At 37.8% G+C, this 19,947-nt stretch overlaps 1 protein-coding gene across 16 annotated transcripts in view; it reads left to right on the top strand.

The window, feature by feature from the left end:
* The window catches only part of CLOCK (clock circadian regulator), a 64,221-nt gene extending 47,316 nt beyond the window's left edge, over positions 1-16,905 (top strand). For 15 of the 16 annotated variants that reach the window (XM_085577884.1, XM_085577876.1, XM_085577881.1 and 12 more), the window contains 12 exons: positions 407-489; positions 713-819; positions 1,263-1,410; positions 1,624-1,699; positions 2,596-2,737; positions 3,059-3,159; positions 4,052-4,141; positions 6,401-6,559; positions 7,753-7,959; positions 9,013-9,224; positions 9,513-9,789; positions 11,374-16,905. In XM_085577884.1, coding sequence (XP_085434010.1) covers positions 407-489; positions 713-819; positions 1,263-1,410; positions 1,624-1,699; positions 2,596-2,737; positions 3,059-3,159; positions 4,052-4,141; positions 6,401-6,559; positions 7,753-7,959; positions 9,013-9,224; positions 9,513-9,789; positions 11,374-11,550 — 1,779 coding nt within the window. In that variant the 3' untranslated portion in view covers positions 11,551-16,905. The remainder of the gene's footprint in view (positions 1-406; positions 490-712; positions 820-1,262; positions 1,411-1,623; positions 1,700-2,595; positions 2,738-3,058; positions 3,160-4,051; positions 4,142-6,400; positions 6,560-7,752; positions 7,960-9,012; positions 9,225-9,512; positions 9,790-11,373) is intronic. The other variant, XM_021530448.4, reaches the window with a different exon arrangement.
* Positions 16,906-19,947: the final 3,042 nt, after the last annotated feature.

The raw sequence follows: 19,947 nt of genomic DNA, 5'->3' as shown, positions 1-19,947 counted from the left end.
GAGTAATGTGATCATCTTACTAAAGTTGGGTTTTATCCATTATAAACACAGACCATAATCAGACTGGTGGGAGTATTTAATCTCTTCTTTTGCGTGTTACAATTTAGAAGTATAACTGCAGGAACTATGGATTTCTGTTTGTAGTACTGTGTTTGAGTTTAGTCTTATGACATGGTTAGTCCATTTAAATCAACCAAGCATCAGTTTGGCACAGTTGAGATTAGATTCAGATTAGATTCTACCTCAGTACTGTGCATCTAAACAAGCAAAACCAATGAAGCTGTCTAAAAATAACATTATAACTATTGTGGAATTATCTACTAACTTGAGGTATGTCTGAATTTTGAAAGAGCTTAGGTACTAGATTAGAGCAATTTTAAGGGATTCTTATTTTTTTCCTTTTTAGGAAATGTGCACTGTTGAAGAACCCAATGAAGAGTTCACATCTAGACACAGCTTAGAATGGAAGTTCTTATTCTTGGATCACAGGTGCAGTTCCTTCTGTGTAGTAGCAATAGCATCTGAATCACAGTGGTGGCTGTAGTATTTGGAGTTCACTAATCTGCATTGACTACTATAGCTTGTGTTGGGTTTAATTTTTTAATTTTCTTTGGAGCACATGCTGTAAACAAGAAAGCTTATGTAATTAATTCTGATTTGTTTGAGATTCCTTCATGAGTGTGAAAATAACATTGATTTATTTATTAATTAGGGCACCTCCGATAATAGGTTATCTTCCATTTGAAGTTTTGGGAACATCAGGCTATGATTATTATCATGTGGATGATCTGGATAATCTGGCAAAATGTCATGAGCATTGTGAGTATAACTAAGTCATTAAAATGAGCAAATTTGTTAAATTGAACAACTGTTCTGGTAAAATGTGATATTTTGAGTGGTGTCTTTACTCCCATTTGTTTGACATTATTATATTGCTGTTCCATATTTTTTTCCTTTTGACACAGAACTACAAAACAGATTTAACTTTGTCTTGCACTTCTGGGGTTTCATTGTGGTAAATTGAAATGCGCAGCTCTATGACTAATACTTTTCCAGTTCTTCCAATGGCATTTAAAAGGCTTTATAATGTTGATAAGTGCAAAAGCTGGTGAAAAATTTTCAAACCTGTTATTGGTCATTGTCTTAATTCTGGATTTAGACATGGGTTTGGGCTATAGGAACTTGGGAAATAATACTCTTTTTATGTAATTGGTGTATTTACAATCTGGCAAGACAGTAAACTTTATTCTTCATCTTTATAGTAATGCAGTATGGGAAAGGGAAGTCATGTTACTACAGATTCCTTACAAAGGGACAACAGTGGATTTGGCTGCAAACTCATTACTATATCACGTATCACCAGTGGAATTCCAGGCCAGAGTTTATTGTCTGTACGCACACTGTTGTGAGGTAGGTTGCTTTTTAAACTATCCTCCCAGTCCTAAATTATGGGAGCTATGTGGATGGGATTTTGGAGGTAGAGAAATTATAGCAGTGTGAAGAGCCACTGGAAAACTTCTTGAGATACTTTATAAGCAAGATTGGTTTGAGGAGTTTGGTCTTTGAGTTGTATTTTCTAAATCATTCCACAATGTAGTAGTAATTCTTGGTTTGTTCTTCTAGTTATGCAGAAGTTAGAGCAGAAAGACGACGAGAACTTGGTATTGAGGAATCTCTCCCAGAGATAACAGCAGATAAAGTGAGTATTTTACATAATTGTATTTTACATTTTCACATACTAAAAATAATATGCAAGCAAATATACAATAGCAAAAAGGGTTTTATCCCATTTGTCCCCAAATGAAGTAATTGTTTGATCTCTAAATAATGTGACTATTTAAAATGATCAAAGAAGTTTAGAAAGAGTGTTTAACTGTACTCTACCTATAACACCCTTCTCAGTGATTAATGTTCATGTAGTTAAAATAGTTACAACACCTGTAAGTTTTTGTTAAGATCTGATTTCTGCAGCATTAGATTCCTAAATAAATGGTCTTTCTGACTGGAAGTACCCATAATCTGAAAAACCAAGGTGAACACATTGACAAGAAATTCACAATAGGAAAGTAGAAGCTGTTTAATTGTGTGACTCTGTCTAACTTCTTCAAAGTATACAAAATTAATTTTGAATTAATGTCTTTGTAAGCTCAATGAGTCTTATCAGCTTGTAGAGATGATCTGGCATGTTATATATAGTGTGAGTTCAGAAATGTTTTCCTTTGGCAGTTTCACAAGTTTCATTTGTCAGTACTTCTAATGGAATGAACTCATCCTTTCTCAAAAGAATAAGCAGTTGACTCATTACAGTGTTGTTCAGAGTGAATTGAGTGGCTACAGAAGGAGCTCAGCTCAGTAGTCAGTTTGTAGCCTAAATCTGTGTGCATTTTGGTCTTAGGCTTATATAGCTGTGGTTTCCAAGGATAAAAGCCTCAAATGGAAACAGAGCTTACAGCCATCAAACAGGCCACTACTTCTGCATGGTCACCTGTGTAAGGGAGTTGATTAGAAACAAAAAGGTCTGAGATATTTTCTAACAGAAATATGCATTGTGTGCTGGATTAGATAAATAATTGTGGTTCATGTCTGTCTCTGCAGAGTCAGGATTCTGGGTCTGACAATCACATAAACACAGTGAGTCTCAAAGAAGCACTGGAAAGGTTTGATACCAGCCCCACACCTTCTGCTTCCTCCAGGAGTTCAAGAAAATCTTCACATACTGCAGTATCGGATCATTCATGTAAGTACCAACTACTGAAAACAGAATTGCTTTCCTAATGAGGCCTTTCTCTACTTAATTCTATTAAATACATAACTGGCAGTTAATAATAATTTTATGATGGTTCAGAGATCTGCAGACTACTCTGAAAAAGACCTTTACTTCTAGAATACAATATGAGATATGAGTATAATATTTCTATCAGATTGCACTACTCGTGGGTAGTCAGGGGAAAAAAAAGTCCAAGCCTTTACAGATTTTCTTATTAATTAAAAGCTTCCTGTAATTAGATTATTGCATTACAGAATTGTTTCTTTCTGTTCTAACTCTCAACATTGTCAGCAACACCAACTAAAATGACAGTGGACACTAGCACTCCTCCAAGGCAAGGCTTATCTGGTCATGAAAAGACTGCACAAAGAAGATCATCTCTGAGCAGTCAGGTAACTTCAGAGAAGAATATAGTACTTAAACAGTGGCGTTCACCTTTAAAAACTATTATTAAATCCATATAAGCTTTGTTTTATTTCTTCTAAAAACATAGTGTAAACTTTAATTTCTCTTAGAATACATCTCTTAGAATTGCGTCATCAGTATGCAACTTAGATATACTAGATTTTATAGGAATACAATAATTAAGCATATATGTATTTAGGTTTTTTCATTAGGATTTGAAAGAATATGAATGGATCTCTGCTTTCACTCACACAGAACTTCTTTCTGTGATTCTGGATTTTTAATCTACAAACACACACACACACACATGTATACATATGTATGTATGCATGTATGTATGTAAAATTGCCAGTGTAATGCTGTTTGTGTCTCTATAGAGAACCGCAAATTTATGACTGAGAATATTAGTGAATCTTCCATACCCTTTCTGAAATCTTGGTAGTATAAGAAATTGTCATACCTCATGTGCTTGGTGCTCATTTTCACGTTGAACTGATGCATTCACTTCATAAACAGAATGCTTATTAAAATATGTATTTCTAAAAATCGTTAGTGTAAGAACAAATCAAAGGTGTTAGCTTCCAAACTTATTGAAATTAAGACTTCTGAAATACTTGTAGTTGTAATTTCTGTTTTATACCTATTGCTTGTATATATTTTTAACAGTGGAAAAATTATGTTTATATTATGTAGATAATCAATTGCTTGTGTTTTCTTAATTCTCTAATAATTAAGGTTAGATATTTTGGGAAACAATTTACTAGTTTCTAGTATATGTTCATATGATGCTGTTTTGAATTTGACTCTTTAAAGAAATACTTCATGTCAAGTATGAAGTTGATTCTTTTATGATTATGGAACATTTTTTTTTAATCCTAGTCTTTAAGCTCACAGTCTCTTGGACAACCAGTAACACAGCCAGCAATATCTCAGCCTGCAACTTTACAGCTCCAGTCTGGAATGACTCAGGTATGGATAACTAGATTTATTGTTTATTATTTTTTAAACAGACTTATTTTCCTAGAGAACAGCATTCTCCTGGAGTAATGTGCTCCCTTGGCTTGGGTGTATGCACTGTTCACTGAGCGAAAAACAGCTTGGATGGCCAGGCCGGAGAGTGGTGGTGAATGGAGTTACATCCACCTGACAGCTAATATTTGGGATTCCAGAGGGCTCAGTACTAGGGCCAGTCCAGTTTAATAAATTTATTGATAATATGGACAAAGGGATTGAGGTCACCATCAGTGAGTTTGCAGATGACACCCAGATGGGTGAGAGTGTTGATCTGCTGGAGGGCAGGAAGGCTCTGCAGAGGGATCTGGACAGGCTGGATTGACAGGCCGAGGTTCAACAAGTCCAAGTGTCAGGTCCCAACCTTGGGTCACAACAACCCCATGAAGCATTACAGGCTGAGGTAAGAGTGGCTGGAAAGTTGCCCAGCAGTAAAGGGCCTGGGGTTAATGGTGACAGGGGCTGAACATGAACCAGTGACTGCCCAGGTGGCCAAGAAGGCCAGTGGCACCCTGGCCTGTATCAGCAATAGTGTGGCCAGCAGGACCAGGACAATGATTGTCCCCTGTGCTCAGCACTGGTGATGATGCACCTCAAGTGTTCAGTTTTAAGACCCTCTCTGCAAGAAGGACATTTAGGGGCTGGAGCAAGTCCATAGAAGAGCAGTGGAGCTGGTGAAAGGGTCTGGAATATGAATCAGACAAGGAGTGGCTGAGGGAGCTGGGTTCATTTAGCCTGGAGAAGAGGCTCAGGGGAGACCCAAGGAAAGGAGGTTGTAGTCATGTGAGTGTTGGTCTCTTCTCTGAGGTAACAGGAACAGAGTGAGAGAAAATGGTCTTAAGTTGCACCAGGAAAGGTTTAGATGGTATATGAGGAAAAATTTCTTTACAGAAAGGGTTGCCAGTCATTGGAACAGGCTTCAAGTTGTGGGCACAGGCTGACCAGGGAATTGGTGGAGTCACCATCCCTGAGGGTATTTAGAAGCCATGTAGATGTAGCATTTAGGGACATGGTTTAGTGTTGGACTTGGCAGTGCTAGGTTAGTGGCTATCCTTGATGATTTTGAAGGTCTTTTTCATCATAAACAATTCTCTGCTTCTGCATTCTGAATATAATGGTAAATTCTAATTTAGAAATTGAGTCCTTTGGTGCCAAATTATTCTACTGTAATGAGAAAATTCTGTAATTTGACACTTTTGCTATGTTTTTTTCTTCCTGTTATTTGTGTGGCTATAGTTTTCAAACTTGTGCATTAGTAAGATAGACATAAAAACAGTTAAAGCTAAAATATTTTAGGGCATGAATTTAAAAATCCATCAACTCGGCTGGCAGCTTTCAGGCATATGCTTATAACACAAGGCTGCTTGATCTGTGAAATGCTTCTGCGTAGTAAGAGCAGGATATAGGTATCAAAAGGTCATACTGACTTGGGGCCTATAGCAGATGTCTGAGGAAGAACAGAAGTGGCAAATAGTTTCTCTGTGGGCTCAGCCTTCAGCTTTTTGTGACTTAAGGTATTCCCAAGTTATTTGTATGTTTTAGCTCTGGGTGAATCTTTTTTTCTAAACTGCCACAATTATAATTTTTAACATGAGAGACCTTTAACATCTATAGTACCATGTAAATTACTAAGGCTACACACACATATAAATGTGCTTGTGGTTTGGACACCAGTCAATTTCTTGTGCTATGGAGTTTATTTAGTTCACCAATTCTCATGCATCAATTAAATGTTGATTCTGTGATGTTTTCATACTCATGAATTTGTCCTCAGATTATGGTTTATTAGCAACTTAAAGAGCAGTGCTTGATTTCTTTGCCTCTGTAGAGGACTGTGGGACTCAGATTCAGTCAAAGAAAGAAACTGAGAGTTTCTAGCCAGGCAGAGGCCTGGGAAAGAGCTGGAGAGAATGTAAATAATTCTTTATCTCTCTTGTTCTTCACATTGTTTATAGTTAAGTTCTAGCACTGTGCGTCAAGCACTCTGCACCAATGCTGTGGATTGTTTTCACTTCAGAACCAATGGATTTGGTCCTTGCAAAGCTCTGTATAAAAGAGCAGTGTACTTTAAATAAATCGGAGTTTTACTCCCAGCAGCCTTCTGAGTCAGAGTCTATTCATTCCCATCCTGCCTTGACAGTGACAGAGGACTGTACTTACCTCTGTTGAATAAAATGTAATTTTTGCTCAGCTTTTAATTTATTCGTTGCACTACAGCCTGTGTTTCAGTTTTCAGCTCAATTGGGAGCTATGCAGCACCTAAAGGACCAGCTAGAACAAAGAACACGCATGATAGAGGCAAATATTCATCGGCAGCAGGAAGAGTTGCGTAAGATTCAAGAGCAGCTTCAAATTGTTCATGGTCAAGGACTCCAGGTGAGTTCATCTATCACTTATAGGTTTCATCTCTAGAGAATTCCAGCATCTGAAATGTGTCTTGGACACCTAATTGCACAACATGATCTTCCATATTCCCTGTCAGTTGCCACCTGGGCCTAATATGTCTAAAATCCATAGTATCTGAAGCTGCTGTTCCAGCTGCTGTTTTGCTTTGGAATGTATCTGAAAATGCCCCAGTGTTGAGCAGGCCAAGCCTAACTTATAACTTAACCTAATTAAATGTAAAAGGATGGAGTGGTTGTTAATTCTTGCAAAGTTTTGCAGCCATTAGAATATTAAATTGCAGGATCTGTTTTTAGCAGATCTTTTAGCCCTGAAGATGTTAAATCCATGCTTCTTTGTTTCTTAAACTGTCCTATCAGGCTGAATGGCTCTACTTTGCATGGTAAACTTGAAGGAGTTAGTGAGCCAGAAAGACAGGATGTCTAGAGGGTGCATTACCCTATTGGGTTTTTCTAGTTAAAAGACAAAAAAAACCTGATCACCTCAAACTAAGAAACATTTTAAGGAGGTAATTTAATATTTTCAGTCTGGATTGTGACTAAAGAATAGAAAAAATACTTCTGGAAGTATTGAGTATGTTGCTTAAATTCTGTTGGAAGAGTAGGAGTTTTTGGCATGTGCCATTTTCAGTGTTGTGTGATATTTCGTGTAAAGATGCCAGCAGTTGGGTGCCTTATCCATGTCTCAAAAGGAGAGATTCACAGCTCTCCTTTCCATACAGTTGTTCAGGAATGTGAAAACTAGAAAAAAAACTTCAGTGATGCACATTCTGCCTTATTGTAGGCTTGGGCGTAGCTTCTTGTGAAGAACTTAATATTTTTGTGCTGAATATGTTTATTACAACAGTGTTGAAAAGGTCAGTTATAGTCATTATGATCTCCTGATTGTCAGGGAAGATCACATTCTTGGTGCTATGCCTGGATCTAGTAATTCAGAGATCTTCTGATTTAGTGTTACTGAGGAAGGTCCTACAAAAATAAGTGTCATCTCAAATATGTTTTGTCTTTAGATAGTTGTAGACTGCATTACTGGTTAGTCTCTAAATAGTGCCTTTTAAGAACCAATAGTGAATGTTAATGCTTAGAACTGTGGAAATCAGGATTCTGATTCTTACCAGATAAAGTTGAGTCTGAATACTGACCGTATAACTTGTGGAATTTTTTAAGATGTTCTTGCAGCAGTCAGCTTCTGGACTCAACTTTGGTTCTGTGCAGCTTCCTTCTGGAAATTCTTCAACTGTTCAGCAGCTTACGCCAATAAACATGCAAGGTCAAGTTGTTCAGACTAATCAGACTCAAAGTGGGATGAACACAGGCCATATAAATACTCCACACATGATACAGCAGCAGCCTTTGCAGAGTACTGCAACACAGGTAAAATTCTATTATTGATTTTACTGGGTACTATATTTGCTCAAAACCACAGCTGAAAGACAACAGCTTCCCTGACATCCATCCCCCTGTTATGAATGAGTGTTTGAGATTGCTTAAAAAATCATTGGCAAGGGTATAATCAAAAGCCTGATTTAATATTAAGTGGCAGCACGACAAAGTTTGTTGGCAAGATTCACTCTACTATTTACAGGGCAGTTAAGGCACAATAAGGAAAAAACAAGCAGCAACAAAACCAAACAAAATCCATGCAATCAAAACAGAAGTGAGCTGAGACCTATCTAGGGGAATGTGTGTGTGTGTGTGTTTCAGTGCATGTGACAAAGGACAGCAAGGGCAAAGATAAAAAGGAACATGGCCTAAAAGCTTAACAGCACTCAACTTATACATTAAAACTAACAATATAATGAAGAAACAGCTCTTAACTTATTCCATTAACTTAACCGTAACAATTTAGCAGAGGCATAACACTCAACAGCATGTATCCCCACAGAAGCTGTTTCTACATGATAAACATTTCTAATGTGTTTGACCATTATGTGTATGGAGACTCTGTATACATCTGATTTCTGTGGCCACCCTCCTCTGTACCCTTTTCCACATTCTGTACTTCCTTTTGAGATTTGTGAAGAGGCAGACTCTAGTGATGCATTTTACCATCTCAGCAGTAGGCTAGTTCCAAACTTTCAAGTAAGAAATTCTTGATATTATGTGCACAGTTTAGTCCAAGTTGGGCACAGAGATGCGAAAGGAGTAAAATTATAATTCTGAATAAAGAGTATGCAAGTAGCTGAAAAATTCAGGGGAAAAAAATAACCTGAACAGGAAAAGAAGTTAATATAAGAGATTCAGATGTCTGAGGTCCTGTCTCACTCTTTAAGTCCCCAGTCAGTAGAAATACCTGTATACTTTGAATTAAGAATTGATTTGAATAGAAAAAAACTTGATAGTTTGAAGTATGGGCAGTGACAGTGAGGAGAACAGCTGTAGTACCCCTGGCTATTTTCAACTTACTATCTCAAAATTTCTTTTCAGCATAATCAACAAAATGTACTTAGTGGACACAATCAACAGTCTTCTCTTGCCAGTCAGTCACAGAACACAGTGTCAGCACCTTTGTACAACACTATGGTGATTTCTCAGCCAACAGCAGGAAATGTGGTGCAGGTTCCCTCTAGCTTACCACAGACCAACAACCAACAACAGGCTGCTGCAGTAACCACTTTTACACAGGACAGACAAATCAGGTAAATCAAGACCTATATTTAAGATGACTTTTTATAATGGTATGCTTATGCAGCTGTACCATATACGAAAGGAACTTAGCATTAAAGAGATTGTGTGATTCGTGTTTCAACCGTATGGATGCAGCCCTTGAAATTAAACTGCCCAAAGTAACATGTTTGCAGGCTTATCAAAACCTATGTTGTTACAGCAAAATATGGCTTTGAGAAATCTGCCTTTCTTAAGTGTATGTGATGCTTCATATATTTTGTTTTCCTGAAGGGACTCAAAATATCTTTTTCTATTAACAGATTTTCTCAAGGTCAGCAACTTGTAACAAAACTTGTCACAGCCCCAGTAGCATGTGGAGCGGTAATGGTACCAAGTACTATGTTTATGGGACAGGTGGTGACAGCTTATCCCACTTTTGCTGCCCAACAGCAGCAGACACAGACTTTGTCAATAACACAACAGCAGCAGCAGCAGCAGCAACAGCAGCAAAGTCAGCAGGACCATCAGCAGCAGCTCACCACAGTGCAACAACCAGCTCAGTCACAGCTGACCCAGCACCCCCAGCAGTTCCTACAGGTAATGAATGTAGAGCTGTCTACAAATTTTCCCAAGTCCTGGCACTTTCAGCATTGCTAGTTTATCCAGGGGTGCTTTACCTGAAAACAAAGCACTTAAAATAAGCCCAGTGCATGAGGTAAGTTTATTCTGTAGCTGTTCTCTAAGATCCTATTACTTAAAGGAGAAGTGGTCTTTCCTGCAGTGGTACTCCATGCCTTGTCCTGTGTTTTTACATCTTTTTCCCTTTGAATTGCTGCTCTTAATTGGCTGGGGGGTGAAAAACCAGATGTTTGCTTTAGAACAGCTTACATTTTCTTTCATTAACTTTACTAACATGTAAAGTAAGGTATGAGAGATGATAGTTGGTCTGTCATAGTTGGATAGTAGCACACAGCCCAAAGCAAGACATTTCCCAATAATGTGAGGCATGAAATTCTGTCTAGGCTACAGGGGAGGCTGAGCAGCAAGTAACTTTGTAAGCAGAGAGTAGGGAAGAACCTTGTTTTTGTGGAGAAAGAAGAGAGATTGAATCAAAACAGAAGGAAGACAAACCCAAGGAGTTTAGAAATAGGAAATCTCTAAAAGAAACAGAAGGTAGAAGAAATTGATGAGGAAATCTGTTGCCATTTGTTGATTCCAATTGATTGCTGGAACATGGGTCACCTAGCATCTGGAGTCAGTGAAGGAGATGAAGTGGTGGCTAGAACACTGGAGAGGCTGTTTAGCAGGTTGGTAGTGTCTGTATTTCTGTTTCTAAATTTAAAAGTTTATACAATTTTGACTTGTGATGAAACAGATATGTGAAGTATAAAGATCTCAAAAGGTCTGTTCCTACTCTGGAATTTTGGTCTAGGCAAAAGTCCAGTATTTTTAATACAAACTACTGAAGTGCTAGAATTAGAAGTGAAGCAAATACTCTTTAAAAAGGACAAAAGTACCTTTTCTGCTTCTGTTCACTAGGGCATCTTACAGTCTGATTGTGTAGGTGGAGCAGTTGATGTACTTTCTCTCTGCTTCAGAACATTTCAGGATTGAGATGTCCTAGTGCATTTGTACCCATGCTTCATTATTTTTATTCAGTAATTTTTTAATTTTTTTTGTATTCTAAGAAGAATACTGTTAAAACTAAGTGCCATTTCCTGTAGTAATAAGTCTCCTTCAAAGGGGATGTTTGGGTCTGCAAATGCACCATTTTCTTTGACTGTGCATTCTGTCTGTGGCAATTAAATGTAATCTGTGCCAAATCATGTACTATTTTTTCATTTGACTGCAAGGACAGCTACCTACACTTACTCAAATAGATTCTTTACGCCCTGCTATGCTTTTGTGGTGAAGACAAATTGCCATATATTCCTACTATCACCGCAGAAATTCCAAAGACCAAATTACAGCTGCTTTATTAACTGTTCAGATGCGCTGGTTAAATGTATTAGTATGAACAAATTCTTCCATTGTTTGCTGGCTTAATCTGAAGCTTATTTTGATTGAACCCTTATGTTAAAAAAAAAAAAAAAAAAAGGTAAAAAAAAAGGTAAAAAGCACCTAGCCCCATGTTTCCCAGTGCAATAGGAAAAATAATATTTTTCTATTTTTGTGTTTTAGACATCCAGGTTACTTCATGGGAATCAGTCGGCTCAGCTTATTCTCTCTGCTGCTTTCCCACTACAACAAAGCACTTTCACTCAGTCCCACCACCAGCAACATCAGTCTCAGCAGCAGCAGCTGTCACGACACAGAACTGACAAGATGACTGATCCCTCCAAAGTTCAGCCACAGTAGTGTGGGCGCTGCCTCTTTTTGAAGCAAACTGCCAGGAGGGGCTGCCTCACAAACAGTTGCACTGAAGCTACAGAGGTAACAGTAGGAAGGCTTTCTAAGCACCATGGCTTTGAGATCTACTTCTAACTTCTGGAATCTGTTAAGGAAAGCCACAAGATGATGATGGGGACATGGCCAACTTTGAGCGTTGCCCCGGTTTCTGTGTTCTAAAGGATTTGCTGCCATGTTGTAATTTGTCCAGGTGAAATCTCCAAATGTGACTGAAAAGAGAGTAATGCTGAAAATATTGGTATTTTTATCAACCCTGTACATTTTTAAAGTATTAAAATGGACATGGAGCAATTGTTTTGAATTAGCAGGAAAAAATGCCAGAAATATAGTCCAAAAACCATCTAATTTTTTTTCAGATGATTACAGGACAGTAAATATTTTGAAAATGTTGTGTGAAATCCAGTTCTCTGTTGTACAGATGCTGTAAAATATTGTGTATATGTCTGCATAAAAGGAGAAAGAGCAAAATATTTTATATGATGCATGAAAATGTAATCTGTTATTTGTAGGTTTGAATATGTTTCCCTAAATTCTCACGCCATACTCAGACTAATGTTTTCTTCTGTTCTACCCTTTTGTTTACAACATGATGCATCATTATTTTCACCTTTAATGTGGGCACAAGTCTCTTGTTTGTGCTTTGTCTGTGATGTCAGGTCTGTTTGGTGAGGTATAGTGTGTTGGTTAGTTGACTGCTTGAAGTTAAATTATTGATGAAGCTGTTTGAACTGGTGATCATGCATCAGGGTTCAGGACATTCAGATTCATAAATATCATCCATCATTTCATAATGAATTCATCATTTTATTTGAAAAATAGGAATTTGCACTGCTTTCTTGCGGATGGTTTGGAATTTTATTCCCCAAAGCTATCTTTTGATATAGTTCATAGTTGGAAATATTTATGTAAAAGGTTTAAAAAAAATGACAGTAATTTTCAAGAATGTTTCAGTTATAGGAGTAATTTGCACAAAAATATATTTACATTTAATAACCTTTTGGGCACTTTTTAACCACTTTCTCTGTGGTGAGAATTGTAACTTGTTAAACCATGTTGGAATCTTTTTATTCTCCTTCAAAAATTAGTCAGAACTAATTCAGGGTCATTTTAACAACAACAACAAAACCCATAGTGCCTTGATTTTAATTCAGGTGATAACGTTGAACATCTTGAATTACAATGTCTTGAATCTGTAACCATTTTCAATTTTGAAGTCTTAGCACATTGTCAACCAATCCTGTGTATCTACTTCATAGATATTTCTGTATTGTGTTAATTTTAAAAGTGGTCTGAGTTGAGACCATGAATATTTTTGACTGGTACTCCCCCTCAGACAGTAGCCAGAAATACAGGAGTCTCAACAATCTCAGATCTTTAAGGTAATACTAGTTTAAAAAAAAAAAAAAGTAAACCTTAAAAGACAGGACTCCTTTTGCAGAAGGTAGAATAATAAGCTGATTTTTTGAAAAAATCATTTTTGGAAGCATTTAAAGTGTGTTTTGGGGGAGATCATGATTGCATTTAACACTACCAGCTATTGATTTAAGAGCTATCACTGAACTAAGACTTCAGAAGGCAACTTCACTTTATAAAGAAAATAAAAAGTTCCAACAGATATGTGCTATTTAAGTAAACGTTGGTAGATTTTTAAGGTACTAGTTTGTGAAAACCAGAAATTCAGAGGAAAATTAATAAATGCTGATAGATCTGATAATTAATTAGAAACAAAACAACAGTAAAAGCAGTTAAAACTAGTGCTAGGGAGAGAAAGCTGGATTAATCTTGAATACTATGGAGGAGTTGAATGAATGTAATGAAATGGTGATGGTCTGTTTTGTACTGTGGAACAGTTTGATTGTACTACTGGATGAACCAAACCCACAGGAGGTAATACCAGTTTAGCCAAGCCTTTGATGCTGTTGGTTACGTTTTGGGGCCAGCCTTTGCCTCTGCACATGTCCCAGCATTAGACCTTTGTTATTCCCCAGTCATAAAGCAAGTGCTTGGCACCAAAAAGCCAAGCAGTGAACAAGGAAGGAGAGTGTGAGAAACACAGTACCAAAGAGAATCTGATTGCTCTCTGCTCCAAGAAGCCAGTTGCAACCTGGAGCAAGGAACAGATGCCAATACCAAACATAGCAAGGAACACATTCCCTTCTTTAAAGGGATTTCTGGCATTCTTCAGACTGGGATAATTGTCAGAGACCTGTTTCTGTAACTTTCTATGTAAAGAAATCCTGCCTTGCTATGCTATCCCTACCACTCCATTCCACCTGTTTCTATATGAAGCTGCATTGACTAGAGGTCTGTGCTATCACTTCTTTGCCTAATGGAAAATAGGTTAGATACAAATTTCTTTAACCAATTACAATAAAAATATAGTGCTAAAAAAGAAAACTGGGAGAGCTTTAATAGTTAGAACTATTGAATAGTGATAAAATAGGTGTATTAAGCTATTATACTGAGAATTACAGAAATTAGAGATACCAGCCAGACAATTAATGATGCAGCTTTTTATATAAAAAAATTTCAACTTCCCATTCTCCCCCCTCCAGATACTCTGGTGTGTTGCAATAAGTCTGTCAGTAAAAAGGCTAAACTAAGGAGAGAGGAATTAGATGATGGGATAGCGTGGCTGCGAAAGAGAATAGAGAAACATATGCTTTGTAGCCTCAGAGAGAGGTCATTCAATTACAGAACTACCAGCTAGTAGAAGATGGGGAAATTCTAAGGAACTGGAAAAATACAGCACACATTTGAAGAATTCCTGATGTGAATCAGGCAAACTTTACAAAGGCAAGTGTGTAGAACTTAATCCAGATTGTGTGCAAGTATGGAGATGCTTTGTTCACAGGTAGTGACTAAAAAGTGTATATTTAACAGGTCTGGAGTTTCCCCTGTTGTTGAATTAATTGCTGAACTGTCCTTGAGTTTTATTGAGAAGAGGACCAGGCTGTTGCCTCTTTCTTAATCAGCCTTTTGCTTCTGCCTGACTCATTTACTACAGACTTACTTGCAACATCCTGATAAATAGCACGACAATGAATGCAATGATGCTGCAGATTCTGGAGCAGAAATGTTGCAGAATGACTCTGACAGAAGGGAAGGGGTCTGTTAAGGGGAGGATTGTATTTGTGAAGAAACAGGCTGGTGATACATAATGGAGTGAAGAAGACGGCATTTGCACAGAGTTTAGGAGACAGACATTGTCTGCAATGGGTGAGGCTTTGAAGAAAAGTGTCTGCGATAACTTCAGAGAGAAAAGAGAATATAGCTATTTTTATATTATATTTAATATATATTATATTTGTATATAAATATGAAAGGATTCTAGTAGGAGCTCTCCATATGCCTTCCACTTCATCTAGAAGGTTTACCTTCTGCACTACGGTTCCAGTGTGTCACCACCTTCTGTGGGCATCTTGCCTACTGCCAAACACCAAAATTAGTAACCCAGCATCCTTACAAGAAATAGGTTTCATTTGAGCTTTATGTAAAAATGAATAAAGTAAAGATATATCAGGCAGTTTTTCACAGGAAAAAGAAATTATCTTAAGACTTAAATAGCACTTTCTCTTTTTGGTTGGTTTGTTTTGGGGTTTTTTTGGGGTTTTTTTGGTTTTTTTTTTTTTTTTTAAAGTAATAACAAGCACTTTACTGAAAAGACTATTTGAAAAACAGTTTATTTCTTTAGTCAGTGAAACTGTTAAAAAGGGGGCGCATCAAGGAATAACACATAAAACTGTCGAGACATTTCTGGAAAATGTTTCTTTTTTGTGGTGATCCTTTGAGGTTTAAAGTGCAGGATTAAAAAGGCTTCTAAAACTGGTTGCCTTTGTGTTTTATATGGCCAGGGGAAGGGATTACAGATGATAGCTTCCTTGGAAGGAGGCTTTTTAAGTTGCACAGTTGCCTATGAGAGAGAATCATCTGGAGGCTAATTTGCCTGCTCAATAATTCTAAGTGTCCCTTAGGATTATAAATTGTGTGAAAATGTTCTGAAGGTTTAAAGATGTGGCCTTTTTCAAATGTTAAAGTTGATTCAAGAATCATTTATATTTTCAGAGATTTAACCCAGGTATTGTTATGAGTGTTTTAAATGTCACGGCATCAGGAGATGTCAAATGTGTCAGATTCATAAGCTTCTCTATTTGAAATAATTATTAAAATTAGATGTACAGTCAGAGGGCTGGAAAATGGTTATTTTGATTAAAAGGGAAAAGAGACTACTTTTAATAATTAACCTTTTATTTTTTTACTTATCCCTGGTGGAAAAAATTGAAGAGAATGAAATTAATTTGGATTAAAAAAGACATATTTAAACAAATCATAGTAGATGAGACAACTGTGAGAGAACATTTGAAATTGTCTTGGTTGTCCATGAGACTGGGTAGTTGCTTTTTCACTACCATCATTTTTAACACTACATTCCTTATATTTTTCTTTTTTTGTCTTTTTTAAACAGGTGATTTTAAACTCTGCGATACTTCATGCTATGCCATCTGCATGAATTTTGCCAGCATGATACGCTATATTCAAAGAACGTATGCCTAAATAAAAAGGAGAGGGGGGAACAAAACACTGTGTCTGAAAAAATATTTTATGGCCTAATAACAGAGACCCCAGCTATGACTGAGAGATGCTGCATTAATAGACAATCAATCAATGGGTAATTATTTATGAAACACTTTTGGGAATGGTCTTAAAGATGTAACTGCTTTGAAAGCAGTTGGTGAGCTGTCTTTTTCTAACAAGAAAGGTAAAAGATATTTATTTTCAAATATATCAGATTGAATTTTAAGTTTTTAAGCAGTGTTGATTTCACAGTGTCTTGGGTTTCAGTTTTGTTTTGTATTTTTTTAACTGGCATTAGATTTATATACGTAAAAGAAAACAAACAGAAAAACCCTAGTGCCGTTCATATTGACGTCAGGAAATGTAGATACAGTTCCCTGGTGTTCATGTGACCATTACTAACTGTCAATTTTTTAACTGAATAAATGTAACTCATTTAAAATTTTGCTTTCTGTAGCTTCTAAGGTTCTAGAGGTTTTTTTCTGAGTTGCTTGATGTCAGTTTTATCCAAGTTTCACAGTGAAGCGCTCTTACCCTTCCCACGACTGTACCAAAGGCACTCTCTCTCCCCCACCCACAGAACTGACTTGTGAGAAGTTGCTTGATGTCACTTTTATCTTCTCTCCCCTACCCAGACAAATGACTTGTGAGATTTCAGTAAAAATGCATACTGTATTTTTTCCTTGTCTTCTCTCTGTATCTCTTTATAAACTGATGCCCCACTCTAAAGGCTAGAGACCTCTGATTTGTGTATTTACATTACTGCCTTGGAATTTACTCACACAGCACGTGATTTAGTGTGCACGACTTAAAATTGCTTTCATGCCTTCATGTCTACAGTTCCTGTTCTTGCCAAAGGATGGAGCAGCACTGCAGCACGTTTGGTTGGGCAGAGCCCTTCTCTCATTTTCTGTCATGGGCAAAACACCCCTCTCTTTAAATTGGTGCCACTCCCCTCCCAGGCTATTTCTTCTGATGGTGAAATATCAAAGAACTGTATTTTAAAAGGAGTAGAGATGGTCTGAAATGTTGGCTGTGCCACTGAGCAAGGAAGCAGAGACTTGCATTTAGCTGCAAGCACAACTTGTTGAGAGCATGTTGCTCCTGCCTAGAAGAGCTGTGTGATAGTATGTAACCTGTCAGGGTGGTTTGACCCTCTTTTAACTAATCAAAGTGTAAACATTAATAATTCCAAATGAATTAAATGTTCAGGGAAAGGAGGGTCGTAGGAAAATTGTGTAATTGAAACTGAATGCCTGGAGAAAACGATAAATACACTTAGCCATTTTTCCAGTCTGCAGTTTTTCTGTAATATCACACTGGATGTCCAGAGGAAGATACTGATCTTTTGCCTTTGAGAATTATATAATAACTTGTGCAAGCTGTATATTACTTCTATATTGCATGAGGGCCCTATGCCCCAGGAGTGAAACAAAATCAGCTGTAGAAGTGCTGTAGCTGTAGTTAAGAACTGTCACCACCCATCAATGATAAGACTGAGAGAATGTAGCAAGCAATATTGTCAATTTTCTTAAACTTTGGAAAGAGCAGTACATTTTTCCATAAACTTACGGTGGAGAAGAGTGGTAGTTACAACCTTGCCACACCTGAAGCAATCCTGTTAAGTGGTATTTTGCTGTCATGCAAGCTTGAAAACAAAACCCATGTTTATAAGAAAATGAAGCTATTAAGTACTTGTAAAGATTAGCAATCCAAAGGTTAGTTGCACTTCTGACTCTCAGGCACTAGTGATATAAATTCCAGATTTCAGCTGTTTGAGGGCACCATAAAATAGCAAGAGCATTACTAGCATTCTTAGTAGCATAATCTCTATCACTGTCAGACCCTTTACAAGTACCTTCTCCCTTGGGAAGGAAAAGGAAGTAATCCCAAAGAAACATAGAGCTATCTTAGTGCCCACGTCAATGGGAAATGCTACAGAAATGACCCTGCATCTCCATTAGCAGAAGCCTGTAGCTGTAACTTCCCAAGGGTGCTGACTTCAGGGACCATACAAGGTCATGTCTGGAAAAATGCCACGTCAGTACAGCAAGTGCCATTACGTCATTATTTCCATGGCTCTGGAAATTAATAATAACTCAGATTATATTAGGATGAAACAGTCTGATCCTCTTGGTTTAAGATCTGATTTTGTTTTTTAAATACACAGTATCTGGGACAAACATGGCAGTACAAACACTGAACTACCAACCTCTTTCTAGAAACAAAACCACTCACATAAATCCAGTGGCAGTGTTGCAGAGCCAGCCTGAGCAGGAGGGGCAGCTGAGGTGAGGGACAGCCTATACGGCAGCAGGCTGCGTCTTGCAGTGCTTAGGGAACACAGCCCCTCTCTCACTTCTAGGTTTTCCAACTTGGTGTCTGACTCACAGATCTTAAAAGAGCAAGCCCAGGCACCAGCCCAGCACACACACACCTGCTGGCATTACCTTAGGAAGAGTAGGCTTGCTGGCAATGTGGTCCTGTACTTTGGTTCCACAGGTTTCCTTTGAAAAACTTTGTCCTGGCAGGATGGAAGATTAGTTTACTTTGGTCTTGGCTTATTGCACTTTGCCATATACAGAGTAATAAGACAGGCTTTATCTAAGGATTGGGAATAGGCACCTTTGAAAATAGCAATCACAAGCTTTTCTCATTGTAAACATCTCAGTTGATGTGAGAATTTTCCATCCCAGTAGAACTGACCATCATCTCCATTTCTCTTGTGTGTGGAAGTGACGAATTGCTGGCAGTGTGCCCTCACAAGCCTCTGCTTGTGCAGTGTGCAGTCAGAGCTAAAAATTCCTTCTTTAGATATTTCTTTTGAGGTTCCTTTGGCAGCAGCTGCAATCAGCTGCATCTCACCCAGCAGGGAGAGCTGCAGGATGGATGGAAACCTCCAGTGGACAGTTGCCCATTTCACATTCTCCAGCTACAAAATAAGAAGAAAGCAAATAGGATTGTGGCAATCAAGGCTTCAGCTGAATACATTATATATAAATGCCCACACACTCTATATTGCTTGTATCTCAAGTATCCAGGTATTTTGAGACCGAGCAGCAGCAAACCCCTCTTGCCGGCAATGTGCTACAAGAAGTCTGATAAAAACTGCTAAAATCCCAGCCCCTGAATCAGCCAACAGGTGAGAGCTGCCCAGGGTGCAAGTCCTTTGAGACACTGTGGAGGGATAAGGCCAAGTGTGTCTGCTGTGCTGGAAACTGCACAGCAGACACAGCACTGTTAAGAATCTGTCACTGGACCCCTCTATCACCTTCAGCAGGCTTTCCTTATGTCCCAGCTCGATTCTTTAAACTGTAAAAAATTCCAACAGGCACTTGGCAATATTAAATCACTGTCACTAGCAGTTACTACTGAAGGAGCTTTCAAAGCTTTTACTACAGTTTCACGAGCTATCTAATTTCACGCTAGACTTCCAACAAGTCAATGTTCGTGCTTTAAAAAGAAAATTAAAGGTACTCTAACATCACTATTCAAACTAACCTGCCTAGCTGATCTTTGAGAGCAGCCAAATACATTGCTATGACTGGGCTTACATCTGTGTAAGTTTGTAATAGTAAAATATAGATGTGGAAGTTGCAGAGGTTTGTTCTGCAACTTAACACTCACCTCTACAAAAAATGTGTTGAAGAGCTTCATTCTTCTATTGATCCTATGATCTTAGCTGTTCATACCAAAAACAGCATTAAGCAGCACATACAAACTTTGGGAAGCTTCTACAATTACAGCATGGTAAACTGGGTTGGCCTTTCG

This window comes from Lonchura striata, chromosome 4 (assembly GCF_050655825.1).
Source record: "Lonchura striata isolate lonStrDom1 chromosome 4, ASM5065582v1, whole genome shotgun sequence".
In the NCBI taxonomy this organism is placed as follows: Eukaryota; Metazoa; Chordata; class Aves; order Passeriformes; family Estrildidae; genus Lonchura; species Lonchura striata.
Note: the sequence above shows the minus strand (reverse complement) of the source record. Positions and strands in the feature narration are given on the sequence as shown.